General features: G+C 40.5%; 2 protein-coding genes across 2 annotated transcripts in view; both read right to left on the bottom strand.

Moving 5' to 3' along the window:
- Positions 1 to 278: 278 nt before the first annotated feature.
- Positions 279 to 1,687, bottom strand: CBG18758 (the record flags this gene model as incomplete). The annotated part of the gene is made up of 3 exons (XM_045244918.1): positions 279 to 384; positions 724 to 1,563; positions 1,614 to 1,687. 3 exons carry the CDS (start codon positions 1,685 to 1,687, stop codon positions 279 to 281), a joined length of 1,020 nt encoding a protein of 339 aa, XP_045096572.1.
- A 4,796-nt stretch (positions 1,688 to 6,483) lies between these two features.
- Cbr-nkcc-1 overlaps positions 6,484 to 14,256 on the bottom strand; it is a gene marked incomplete at both ends in the record, with an annotated part of 13,161 nt that continues 5,388 nt past the window's right edge. The window contains 9 exons of the mRNA XM_045244917.1: positions 6,484 to 6,619; positions 7,894 to 8,306; positions 9,327 to 9,399; positions 9,666 to 9,867; positions 10,394 to 10,465; positions 10,787 to 11,028; positions 11,612 to 11,877; positions 12,578 to 12,724; positions 12,910 to 13,232. Coding sequence (XP_045096571.1) covers positions 6,484 to 6,619; positions 7,894 to 8,306; positions 9,327 to 9,399; positions 9,666 to 9,867; positions 10,394 to 10,465; positions 10,787 to 11,028; positions 11,612 to 11,877; positions 12,578 to 12,724; positions 12,910 to 13,232 — 1,874 coding nt within the window. The remainder of the gene's footprint in view (positions 6,620 to 7,893; positions 8,307 to 9,326; positions 9,400 to 9,665; positions 9,868 to 10,393; positions 10,466 to 10,786; positions 11,029 to 11,611; positions 11,878 to 12,577; positions 12,725 to 12,909; positions 13,233 to 14,256) is intronic.

The following is a 14,256-nucleotide window of genomic DNA, read 5'->3' as shown; positions in this document are numbered from 1 at the left end:
AGTTGGAAAAGAACTTAAAATTCTGAAAATTTTTAAAAAATAATGATTTCGAATTAAATTTAAAAAAAGTTCAATACATTTTCTTCGGAAACTCAGCGAATAGAAAATGTATTAGAAACATTCCAGCCGTCAAGTGAATTATCTGAAACTGAAAATTGTTCAGTTTTAGAAAATTAAAAAAGTATTACAGAAAAGTTTCCATACAGTAAAAAGTTGATTTTTGAAAAATAAAGAAGATTACAAACAAAACAAAAATGCATATGTGCCTTTGAAAGTGATTAAGGTAGATCCGCAGCAACTTTAAATCGTAAAACCCAACGTTTGCCGTCTTGTTTTAGCAGGATTTTGAGGATCGATCCGTCACGCATCGATAGGATTATTGAGCTGGAAATTTCGAATGAAAGGATCCTAACTTTTTACAGAATAAATAGTTTCTGACCAGCCTACATTGATTTGATGAAACTTTTAAAGTACTATAATACAAGGTGATTTAGTTTTAAAATCTGTATCTTGTCTATGAAACTATGAAACCAGATACAGAGCGAAAAGGGAGAAAGTGCATGTGCTTAATCTTTGAGCTCACTTATCTCAGTTCCTATGAAAGATATCTAAAATTTGTCAACTGATAAAATATTTATCATAACATCATAAACGTTTTCATAGTTGACCACTTTTTGATATCTCTCAAAGAAATTAAGATAGAAGAACTCAAAATTATCTTACCTTTTAGTCGAACTGCGCACAGACATTTGATTTCTGATCCCATTCAAACACTTCATTCCCTCGTTGAGAAATGCAAATCCAATCCAGTACGTGGTCCCAACAGGCCGCCCATCAGCTACACAATTTTGAACAAGCCCCAGAACCTGTGTGAGTTCTGTCTTACAGTACCGCAAATCCACCTCCAGATTGCTAAGCCGTCTAATATTTAGTATCCGTGTATAGGGTGCTAATTCTTTGATGATAAGTCTTTTGGCGTTTTTAACAATAGGACCATTGAGATTTTCTTCGAGTGTATCTTCAAAAACGGAACTATTCATAAGCTCCACTTGCTCAGGAAAGCTGTCCAAAATTGGTTCGAATTTTCCAACATGCATAATATCTACATTAATCTTCTTGATAGTGAATTTGATTCCAATTGGCAATCGAATAGTTTGAACACCTTCTGCCACGTGGAATTCGTTGATACGGATCGGATGTCCTCGGAGGATTACAGTATTCATGTACCGCAATCCTTGGGGAACGGTAAAGGAGGATCGGTATGTTTGTTGGCCGTTAGAATCCTGGATCGTAAGCTGGGAGGACGGCAGCACATTTTCGAAAACTTCTCTAAAGTGCGTATATCTCGTGGGCACCAATTGCAAGTCGCCGAATTGCTCTTCGTCTTTAATTTGAGCGTCTTCATTCTGATGAGGTCCAGGGATCAGGTTCAAACAGCACCCTATCTGATAAATGGTCCCATTCACGATAGTTTTGTCTTTTTCGAAAATTAGACTATCGATTTTCAAAAGCGTCGATTTGGCAACGGTTTTGATCGATGGAAGACGTCGGGTGAGGTGGATTCTGAAACTCGAATTTTTGAAATTTTGGGGAAAAAAAGAAAATCGATTAACCGAAGATTTGGTTCTGTGAATTTTATGATAGTAGTCAGCGATTCGTAGAGCAATGGCTTGGAGCATTTGGACATCTGGAAAACAGCGCATGACTTGGCTCAAACTTTGAAGTTCTGATTGAATTGAAGAGTGAAATGTAGAACTTGAAAAGAGCTACACAATGATACTTGACTCAACCAATGTTGTACAACTACTTTTGAGCTAGAAACCGGGAAACAACAGGGCCCGCAAAATCGGCTCATGGCAGAGGAGGTCTGTAGCTCAAAAAACAAAATTCGAATACAGTATAAAACTTACATCATTTTGTAGCTCTTTTTATGTTCTACATTTTATTTTTGAATAATACAGAAATTTTAAGCTTGATCTAAAGTGCGTATATCATGAGCTTTCCAAGTAGCAACCGCTAGACATCCATCTCTGGGACGCTGCCGACTTTATAACTGTGTAGCTCAATACTCGAAACTTGAATATGGTCGAATTAAATATTATTTTGTATCTCTTCCAGAGTTCTACATTTTGCTTTTTGGTTCGTCTCAAAATTCCGAGTTTGAGCCGAGTTATGCACCTTCTTTAGATGCCCGTGCCCTTTGGGCGCAACCGGCCGGCAGGCGTCGACTTCGACCCAGATAATTGAAGGCGCCTAACTCGGCTCAAACTTAGAATTCCGGATTGTTTCAAGAAAAAAATGAAAAAGTTAACAAGATCTACAAAAAGATTTTAAAATTGACCACGTCAATATACAGTGCGTTGGGTTCAAGCCAACGGGTCAAAAAACGCGCCCCAAATAACTTTTAGGCCAAAAGAAATTTAATAATTTCCAAGTTGACGTGGATTTGACCTAATTAGTTCTAATCAACGAGTTGCAACGCGTGATTTTTTCGTGCAACGTTTAAAAGTTTGATCCTCAGCCACATAATTCAGCAGCGAATTTTTTCTAAAATCTCACGTTTACTGGGGCGCGATTTCTGACCCATTGGCTTGAACCCACGTGAGTGCGTGAAGTTATGAGTGGGCGGGCGATTGATGATTGAATGACGGCTGCGCGATTTTTTAACGCATAACTCGCTTCAAACTTCATATTTTCAAAAAAAAATGAATAAATGTAGATCCGTAAAATCTCTACACTTCAAACACATCTAAAATGGATGATGTTACAAACTTTTTTCCTTCTATGTAGCTACTATAGTCAAAGGAGGATATGAACAGTGCGTTCAATAAGGATAGGACCCTCCTCGATTTTGAGGGTTCCGGAAAAAGTAAAAAAGTAACGGAAAATCTGTAAAAGCCATTCGATTTAGAATATAAAATAACCCCCGAAAACAAATTTTCATATCTCTTGCACTTTCTGTACTCGAGTTATACTCAAATGTCACTTTTGCGACCGTTCAATAAGGATGGGACCACTCCAAATAATGAAAAATCACAAGTATTTTAGGGTACAAATGTGAACTTTTTTTCGTTGGAAATTGTTAAAATGGTCTCAAAATAGCCTATTTTGAAAGTTTAGACAAAAATTGATTCCTCTAATCAAGTTTTAGAAAATATGATTTTCGGACATTTTTTTCCTTTTTTGGGTTTTTGGAATAAATCGCGGATAACTTTGCTCCTGGGTAAAATTTTGAGCTGAAACTTATAGAAAATAATGCTGCAATAGTCTGAATTGTCTACTGACAACTGTTACGCTGTTATGAGCCGTTTTTGTAATTTAAGATAGATTGAAGTTTCTAAAATTGACCTTGAAGTTCGGTGATTCTGATTTCTGTCGAAAATCTAGATTTTACTCTCTTAACTTGTTTTTCTGTACAAAACAACAATTTGACTAGCGATTTTAATCACTTAGAACACCTTTCGAACATTTTAGACCGATTTGAAAATTTTCCAATTGGCCATATTGGGCAATTGGGCATATCAGTACAAAACTCGAGCTCAATTTCGAGCTACCATAGCTCAAAAGTGCCTTGAACACTCACAACATGATCATGATTATTCGAAACATATTTCCAACTAATTTCAGCTCAAAATTTTATCCAGGAGCAAAGTTATCCGCGATTTATTCCAAAAACCCAAAAAAGGAAAAAAATGTCCGAAAATCATATTTTCTAAAACTTGATTAGAGGAATCAATTTTTGTCTAAACTTTCAAAATAGGCTATTTTGAGACCATTTTAACAATTTCCAACGAAAAAAAGTTCACATTTGTACCCTAAAATACTTGTGATTTTTCATTTTTCGGGGTGGTCCCATCCTTATTGAACGGTCGCAAAAGTGACATTTGAGTATAACTCGTGTACAGAAAGTGCAAGAGACATGAAAATTTGTTCCCGGGGGTTATTTTGTATTCTAAATCGAATGGCTTTCACAGATTTTCCGTTACTTTTTTACTTTTTCCGGAACCCTCAAAATCGAGGGGGGTCCTATCCTTATTGAACGCACTGTACATATCCTCCTTTGACTATAGTAGCTACATAGAAGGACCATGAAAAAAAAGTTTGTTACATCATCCATTTTAGATGTGTTCGAAGTGTAGAAATTTTACGGATCTACATTTATTCATTTTTTTTTTGAAAATATGAAGTTTGAAGCGAGTTATGCGTTAAAGAATCGCGCAGCCGTCATTCAATCATCAATCGCCCGCCCACTCATAACTTCCTTCAAGCTAAATTTTTTGAAGCCCATCAATAGACACAATGACTTGAGCAAATCGCATCATAGATACCAAATTCATGAAACAGAAACAATTTTAGGTAGAGGTTCAAAGCGACCAAAAGTTTTTGGTCACTGTTGTCACACCTTCATTGTATTATTCGGTTGGCAGGAAAGTAACTGTCCATTTTTTTTATTAGTAAATAGCACAAACACAAGAATAATCAATATGCACCGTCGTGATCCACAACATGTTGGCAATGTTCAGGTAACTTGTGGGTACCATCCCTCCAAAAGCCAGCTAGTGGCAAGTCAAAGTATCCCTTCAGTCCATTTTTTCAGGCATCAAGTGTGTTAAAGTCCTTAAGCTCCAGATGACGTCGTATACTTTTGAATAACCAATGATCTGATAGAGCTGAATCAAGTTTAAACGGGGGTAAAGGAGAACCGTCCAGCCGAAGCGGCTCAGGTACGGCGTGACTTTCCGTGCAACATGAGGTTTTTTTCATTTTTTACCTGCAGTCAAGTCAGACCTGAGCCGCTTCAGTGGGACCGTTCTCCCTCACATACTTATAGTCCCAAATGAGCTCTATCAGATTATTGGATATTCGGAGAGATACAACCTCATCTAGAGAATACGAAAATTTGCAACGTTTATGTGAAAAACAGGAAAAAATGAATACTTTGATTAGTGGCTAGCTGGCTTTTGAAGGTATTGTATTCACAAGTTATCTGAACATTGCCAACATGTCGTGGACCACGACGGTGCATACTGCTAATCTTGGATTAATCCTGCTTTTGTATTATTCACATATAAAACAAGGGACATTTACTTTCCTGCCAACCTAATACATCATCCACTCATTCAAACAGTATCCGTTATATTCATTTGTTAACTCTACTAGGTCAGAATTATGACATTAGAGCTACGCGGTAAAGTCAGCTGGACAGATGGAAGCTAAACCACGTAGCTCCCTATTACAAGGCCCACATAGTTCGGCTCATACTAGGAGTTCCTGATTGAAACAAATAGAAAAGTGTAGGTCTTGAGAAGAGCTACAAAAATAATAACTAATTTGGCTATATTAAAATACCGGGTGCTGAGCTACACGGTTGTAAAGTCAGCCACGTTCCACAGATGGATGTTTAGCTGTCTCTACTCGGAAAGCTCAGAACTCAGCTCAAATTTAGAATTTCGAAACGGTTGAAAAAGTAAAATCTAGCACTTGAAAAGATCTACAAAGCGATACCTAATTCAATCATTTTTGAATATTGATTTTTGAGCTACACGGTCTTCAAGGGGTCATAGGCAAGAACGAGGTGGATGTCTAGCGGTTTCAACTTGGAGAGCTCATAACTTGGCTCAAACTTGAACTTTTGGAATGAATCAAAAAGTGAAATGTAGAACTCAAAAAGAGCTACAATATGATATATATAACTCGACTACATTCGAATGTCGAGCTCTGAGCTACACGGTCGTTGCTAAACCGCGTAGCTCCATAATTCAAAAGCACAACTCCGGTCAAACTTAAAAATCCAAACAAAGTGTGAAATGTTGAACTTGAAACGAGCTACAAAATAATACTGAATTCGTCCATTTTACAAAAAAAAGGAGCATTAAAAATAAGACTGCAAGTAGCATAATCTTTAAAAATTACGATTTTTGGTAATTTTTCAATGGAAACTGACAAAAAATCACGTTAGGCAATACGAAAAATTACAAAATCAATAAGGAATCCTGTCACGGTCCACCAATACATGGGCAGGCTACGCAGTCACATCTTCCCCTTCAAAAACTACGACACTCCGAAATTCCGCATTTTTCAATGTCAAAAAATCAACTATTCATCAGAAACGTAAATAAAAATTAAAGGGACAGTATATATAAAAGAAGATCCGTAACTTTTATAACACAATAAATCAGAGAGAAAAAGCATAGAGGGGGCGGGGAGGGATACCTTAAAGGGAAAGAAATGCATTTGCGCTCTACTGGACCATCCTTAAAAATCGTTCATTTCGAGACCCATTTGAGTTGATTTTTCGGAGTCCAGTAGAGCGAATTTGCATAGAAAAACGGGATATGAAAAAATAGACACTTTTGAGTGTGTGCATTAAAGCTAATAGAGAAAATATTGATTTTTTAGAAGGGGGCGGGGCCTAAACCGGAGATAATTGGGGGGAGATTATGCGGTGGAGGGGGAAAATTGGATTTTTTCATAGAAAGAGTTTTAAGAATAAAAAGTCAGCACGGATTGTTGATTTCCGCGAACGAGCAGGATTGGCGGCAGATTTCGAGTCATCACTTCCAGCCAAGACAGGTAGAGCGATGAGGAGACCATTCCTTTTCGTGGCACGGGAAGGGTCCTGAAAATTTGAATTACTTTATATTTGAGAATCTGGGGTGGTACTGTAGTTGGAAAATTTGAGAGTTACTGTCGGTCCATCTTAAGCCAATTTCAGACTGAACAAGGCCGATTTTAAGCCTGGTTTCGACAGCTCTTTGGGTTACTGTAGTTTTGGTTAGGTCCATTTTTAGGGGCCGATTTTAAGCCCATTTTCAGGTGTTTTAAGAGAGAATTTGGGTGGTTACTGTAGCTCGGAATCTAGGTTACTGTAGTTGAGAATTTGAGTCTGGATTACTGTAGTTTTGATTGGGTCCATTTTAGACCGATTTTGGGCCTAGTTATGGATTTGGGATACTGTAGTTAATTTGGAAAGTTACTGTAGGTCCATTCTCGGGACAATTTCTGACTGAACTAGGTTGATTACAAACCTATTTTAGGCCGATTTTAAGCCATTCTAGACCACATTTGGACCATTTTGAACCAGATTTGAGCTGTTTCAGACCATTTTCAGGCCGTTGTAGACTACCTTTGAACAATTCTAGGCTGATTTTGGGCCGATTTTTAACTTGTTTTAGTCTGATTTTAGGCCGATTTCGAACCATTTCAGACTGAAATTCGGAACTTTTGAGACTGAATTTGGGCCGATTTAAAGCTGTTATAGGCCAAAATTAGATCATTTTAGACCGAAATTCGGACTGATTCAGACTACTGGTATAGCTCGTTTCAGGCCGAATTTAGGCCAATTTGGAAGAATTTTAGGCCAATTTTGAGCTACTTCAAGCCAAATTTAGGCCTTTATGCGCCTATTTCGGGTCATTCTGGTTCGATTTTTGATTATTTTAGACTAACTTTGGACCATTTTAGACTATTTACAGATTACTCGGACTTTCGATTTTAGGCCGAATTCGGGCCACTTCTAACTGAAACTAGGCCATTTTAACTGAAACTAGGCCAAGCCGATTTCGGGCCGTTCCAGACTAAATGTGGGCTGTTTTGAACCGAAATTCGGGCTAATTCAGACTACTGCTATGGCTCATTTCAGGCCGAATTTAGGCCTATTATCGGTGGATTTTAGGCTTTTTTAGTCCGCTTCAGACTCGTTTAGGGCGATTTCAGGGTGTTCTAGACTAAATTTGAACTGTTCTAGACTAATTTCAGGCCATTCTAGGCCAATTTTGGGCTGTTCTAGACCAAATTTGGGCAGTTTAGACTAATTTTAAGCTATTTATAGACAGATTCTAACCCATTCTAGACCAATTTCAAGCCTATTTTTAACCAAAAACGAAAACTCACATTACAATCAAATCTGCCTTTATCGAGTGCTCCTGGAGCAGCTCTCCAGCTCTCAACTGTCGATAAGTCTTGTCTCTTTGAGCACTGAGCTCCGATTTCGTCGTCATTCCCATCGGACAGCTTCCATCGGGCGCCGTAAACGGATCGATCACACTTTGCCACGTGGCCATCGTCTCCTGACGTGGCTTCTTGCCAATGTCGGCGATGACGTACACATCAGAATAGTCGATTCGGAATTTCGACAACAACGCCGCCATGCCACGTTGCTCCTGCTCCATCGTACGAGATGACGTGGAAATTGTGAAGATGCGAAGACGTGCGCCTTCGAGGTAGGATTTTGGGATGGAGAGGAGGTGGGGGATGAGGAGTGTCAGGCCTCCGTCATCGTACAGCCACCACACGTCGATGACACCCTGGAATATGGGATTCAGAAGATTCAGAGGTTAGAAGACGTTAGGTGGCCTAGGAAAGTTAAAAATGGGATTCTAGGCCATCTGTTACAGCAGATGCTATGAAACGAATGTGTCCTAGAAATCCGAAAATAGAAATTTCTAGGCGACCAGTGACTAATGGCCTAGAAATCCAAATTTTGAATTTTCTAGGACACGAAGCTTCAAAACAACGTGGCAGCCTAGAAACCCAAAATTTGAGATTTCTAGGCCACCAATTACCCCTGGCCTAGATTTCCTTGGCGGCCTTGAAACCCGAAATTCGAAATTTCTAGGCCAGCAGTGAACGGTGGCCTAGAAACCCAAAAAGTGAGATTTCTAGGCCACCAGTTACTCTGAAATGAACGTGGCCTAAAACCCAAAGCACCGAATTTCTAGGCCACCCACTGCTCGACATGGCCTAGAAACCGAAAGTTTGAGATATCTAGGCCACTAATCAGCTCAAAAGCTCGGAAACAATGATGGACTAGAAACCCAATTTTGAGATTCCTAGGCCAGCAGATGCTATGAAACGAATGTGGCCTAGAAACCCAAATTCGAGGTTTCTAAGCCAGCAGTTATTGATGGCCTGGAAATCCAAACCGAGATTTTCAGATCAGTCGTTACTAGGAAATGGAGGTGGCCTAGGAACCCAAAAAGTTAAAATTCTAGGCCAGCAGTTATTGATGGCCTAGGATGCCAGGAAACACGATTTTTTGGCTACCAGCTCCTATGAAACGGAGCTGGCCTAGAAACACAAATCTTGAGAATCCTAGGCCACCTAATACCTAAAAAAAAGCTCATGACCTAGAAACCCCAAAAATAGAGATTTCTAGGCCACCAGTGACTAATGGCCTAGAAACAAAAATCTAAGATTTCTAGGCCACAAAGCTTTTTGGCTTCAAAATGAGGCTTACAACTTCCTAGACCACGATTTCCGAGTGGTGGCCTAGAAACCCAAATTTTGAGATTTCTATGCCACCAAACAATTTCTAGGCCATTTACCTTCTTGATTTTTCGCTGGAAACGTTGAATCGACGACAGCAACGCCTTCTGTTCGACGGTGTGACGACGGGATCTGAAACATTGGGATATAGGCTTTTCTAGGCCTTTCTAGGCTGCTTTAGGCCGATTTCAGGCCATTATAGGCCAATTTTAGGTCATTTTAAGCCGAAGTTTTGGCCGTTTGCCCTACAGAATAGTTTTAAGCCAAATTTAGGTTGTTTCGGTCCAATATTTCGGCCTAATTCGGACTATTCTAGACCAAAATTAGGCCGTTCTAGACCACTTTTCGGGCCGTTTTAAGCCATTTTAGGTTTATTTAGACCAAATTTCAAGCCTTACCCTCTCCGTCTCAACGAAAAATGTCGTTTCTCGGTGTCCTGATGATCCATCACACCCAGCTCCACGTCATCATCCTTATTCGGCCTCTCATCGTCGTCGTCGGCTCCAGAATCCCCGACGTCATCGTCGTCGTCGTCGTGATCGTGATCATCGTCATCTGGATTCTCTTCGGATCCATAAGTTTCATTGATAGAGATAGATGCTGAAAATGAGGGTGAATTACAGTAACCCAAAGTAATCCAAAAAATGTCGATGATCATGCAAAAATCAGGATGTTTTTCGGCTATTTCAGGCGATTTTTAACGTATGGTGACTATGGTACTATGGTAACTATGGTCATTATGGTATGGTAACTACGGTAACTATGGTACCATGGTTTTCATGGTAACTATGGTGATATGGTCCCACGGTAACTATGGTGGTTTGGTAACTATGGTAACTATAGTGACCATGACCTCTATGGTACTATAATACTATGATAACCATGGTACTATGGTAACTGTGGTACTGGTACTATCGTAACTATGGTACTTATGGTACATATGGTACCTATGGTACAGTTGTAATATGGTAACTATGTTAACTACAGCAACTATGGTACCATGGTAAAAATGATGATAATCGTGCTCAATTTTGATAATTTTAAGCCAATTTTCGACATTTTTCACAACTACAGTAACCACATTCACGATCACAATACGTATACAGTACTACAGTAATCTCCGAACCATTAATATAAAAGGCATTAATCCGCTGAAACATCTCCATACTTCGGAAACTGCCACGATATGATAGTCGAGCTGAATTTAGAACCGCGAGGTTTTAGAACTGTGACGTCGCAGAACTGTGTCGTTTTTAGAACCGCAAGGTTTCGCAACTGCGACGTTTCAGAACTGCGACGTTTTAGAACCGCGACTTTTTTATAACCGCGACGTTCCAGAACCGGTATGTTTCAGAACCGCGACGTTTCGCAAGTGCGACGTTTCAGAACTACGACCTTTCTAGAACTTTTCCAATTTTGGGTCATTTTGGACCGATTTTGAGCCATTTTCGGGCTTTTGTTTTGTCATTTTGGACCAATTTTGAGCGACATTTCGAAACCGCGACGTTTCAAAACTTACAAGACGCATCATCCGCTGATTTTTCGGTCCGTGCCGTCTCGTCCTTTTCGATCAAATGGACCGTTTCTGGGGATAAATTTCCATTGGTCGATTTTTCCACTTTTTCTTGGTTTTCTATATTTGGTACGTTGATTTTCGACGACGATTCCACAAGATTCAAATTTCGCATCGCTTCGGAGAAGTCGAGTCCGACGCCACCGTTACGGAGCACACAGACGGCCATGTTCCAGTCGAAAACGTCTCTGAAAATGGAAATTATGGTACTATGATATTTATGGTACCATGGTACTATGGTACTATGGTAGCAGTGACACTTTGGAAAATATGGTACTATGCTAAATATGGTATTATTAGGTAAGCGGTATGGTGACTATGGTATCCATGTCACGTAGTATGGCGATTATGGTACTATGGCAACTACTGCACTATGGGGTATGGCGTTCATGGGGCTTATGGAAATTATGGGACTTATGTGATTCATGGGTTCTATGGATTCCATGGGGGTTCATGGGACTTATGGAGGTAGGGGCATAAGGCTTATGGGATGATTGTTGGAACTATGGTAGCCATGGTACTATGGTTCTATGGTAGCCATGGTACTATGGTATGGTCTATCGATCTAAGGTTGGGGTTATGGGGGTTAGGGTCTAAAGTATGGGGTATGCTGACGATGATACTTTATGCCTATGGATCTATCGTCTGGGTTATGGGGTCCCCGGCACTATGAGGTATGGTAAAGTCCCCCCCAAATTTTCAGTATCAGGGCCTGGGCATGGTACATATGGGAACTATGGTACTATGGTAACTATGCTACCCAAAACTCACTGAATCGTTCCAAAATACTCGTTCATTTCGTTCAAATTCTGTTCCGTGGGTCCACCCATATACCAATTCGACTTGAATCCAACCAAAACGATATTCGGCTTCATTTTAGCGATTCCAGTCAGTTGAATCAACGATTGAGCGCCTTTTCGGAACGACGAGTTGGCGACGGCACGATAGAACGCCTTCAGATGACGTTTACGCATCCAGATGCTCACGACGTCGTCCAGTTTTCGGATTACGGTATGCACACGGTCCGATGGGTCGTACTGAAAAAAATTAGGGGTTGGGAGGGTGGACATTTTAGAACCGCGACATTTCGTAACCGCGACGTTTACGAACTGTGTCGCTCCAGAATTGCGACGTTTTGGAACCGCTATGTCTTAGAACTGCGATGTTTCCCAATGACGACATTGAAGAACTGCGACGGTCTAGAACCGCGACGTTTTAGAACTTCAAGACTGGTGGACCTTCTAGCTACCCTAAAATGACTGGGACAGTTCGTAACCGCGACGTTTCAGAACCACGACATTTCGCAAACGGATTTTTGAGAAACGCGACATTTCGCAACCGGACAATCCAGAATTTCAAGACTGACTAGCTACCCTAGAATGACTAGTACATTTCAAAACCCTCGGACGTTTGGGAACTGCGACATCTCGTAACCGCGACATTTCAGAACTTCAAGACTGGTGTACCTTTGACGCGTTCTAGCCAGCCCAAAGTGACTGGGATACTTCAGACCCGCGACACTTCGCAACTGTGACGTTTCGCAACCGCGACATTTCGCAACCGGACAATCCAGAATTTCAAGGCTGACTAGCTACCCTAGAATGACTAGTACATTTCATAACCGCGACGTTTCAGAAATTCAAGCCTGGCGCACCTCTGACGCGTTCTAGCGAGCCCAAAGTGACTGGGACACTTCGCAACTGTGACGTTTTGCAACCGCGACGTTTCAGAACAAACCGGCACAACTTGTCCACAAACGAGCAGCGAGCTTCCTTTCGTGATATTATTGGCAAAATCCACTAAACACGATCGGGACGCTGGATTTCCGGATAGCACAAGGACTTGGGGTCGGTAATTCTTGACGTGCTCCTCAGTGGTGGAAAGCTGCAAAAATCCAATTTTGGGTCATTTTGGGGTGATTCAAGCTTGAAAAAAAGGCAAATTTAGCCCGTAAACGGTCATTTTGGTCTCAAAAATCATGTTTTTGGAGCATTTTCAGCACTAAAATGACCATTTTTTTCAGCTTAAAATAGCCATTTTTTTAGCCTTAGAACCCCCGAAAACCGTACCTTAATCATCGCCGAAAGCGCATTCTTATAACTGTGCGCCTGTGTCGATGATCCCCAATTGACATCCGGCTTCCGATGAAGGAGATACATGAAAATGGCTCCGAAACAGAAGAAAGTGACCAGTGCCGAGAACCAATCGATAATGAACATCACGAAGACGCAGAGAATCGCGCCGATCAGCGAAATCCACATATTGTAGTAGGTGAAACCGGGGCGGAAACCTGGCGAATCGGCGAACGACTGGTCGAAACACGCGTAGTTTATCAAGGCATACGAGCCGAGGAAGAAGTTTGAGATGATCGGGGCGATGACGTTGAGGTCTCCTGAAAATTGGGGAACATTTTTGGTTGGAAATGAGCGAAAATCGGTAAAAATCGCTCGAAAAATGAAACCCAACTTCGGCCTAAAATAGCTTAAACTCGGTAATAAACAACTCCAAAATTGGCCTGAAACAACTTAAAATAGCCTAAAATGGTCCAAAAATCACAAAAATCGGTTAAAAATGGGATGTAAGAGACATTTTGAAAATACGACATTTCGCAACTCGGACGTTTTAGAACCGGTCATTTCGCACTTTTTTACAAAATCGGTCTAAATCGAAATTGGTCCGAAATAGTCCAAATAGGCATTCATTGTTAAGTATTCTTTGAAAATACGACATTTCGCCACCCGGATGTTTCAGAACCGTTGCGAAATGGCTAGTTCTAGAACGTCCGGTTGCAAAATAGACCACCCTGCGCCGAAATCGGGCTTAAATCGGCTCAAAATAGTCCGAAATATTCTTCGTCAGGTGTTTTTGTAAATGTGACATTTCGCAACTAGGACGTTTTAGAACCGCGACGTTTCGCAACTTCTACAAATCGGTCTAAAATGACTTGAAATAGATTCAAAATCGAGATCGGCTTCTGAGGGTATTTTGAAAATGCGACATTTCCCAACCGCGACGTTTTAGAACTGCGACGTTTCACAACTTTCGGAAAATCGGTCTTAAATGGGTTGAAATCGATTCAAAACAGTCCGAAATAGGCTTTAGAGGATTTTTCGAAAATGTGACATTCCGCAACTCGGACGTTTTAGAACCGGTCATTTCGCAACTTTTTACAAAATCGGTCTAAAACGGTTTGAAATCGGCTCAAAATAGTTCGAGATCGGCGTCTGAGGTTATTTTGAAAATGCGACATTTCCCAACCGCGACGTTTCAGAACTGCGACGTTTCACAACTTTCAGAAAATCGGTCTTAAATGGGTTGAAATCGATTCAAAACTGTCCGAAATAGGCTTTAGAGGATTTTTCGAAAATGTGACATTTCGCAACTTTTTACAAAATCGGTCTAAAACAGTTTGAAAT

Source organism: Caenorhabditis briggsae (assembly GCF_000004555.2).
Source record: "Caenorhabditis briggsae complete genome, chrIV, whole genome shotgun sequence".
Classification (NCBI taxonomy): domain Eukaryota; kingdom Metazoa; phylum Nematoda; class Chromadorea; order Rhabditida; family Rhabditidae; genus Caenorhabditis; species Caenorhabditis briggsae.
Note: the sequence above shows the minus strand (reverse complement) of the source record. Positions and strands in the feature narration are given on the sequence as shown.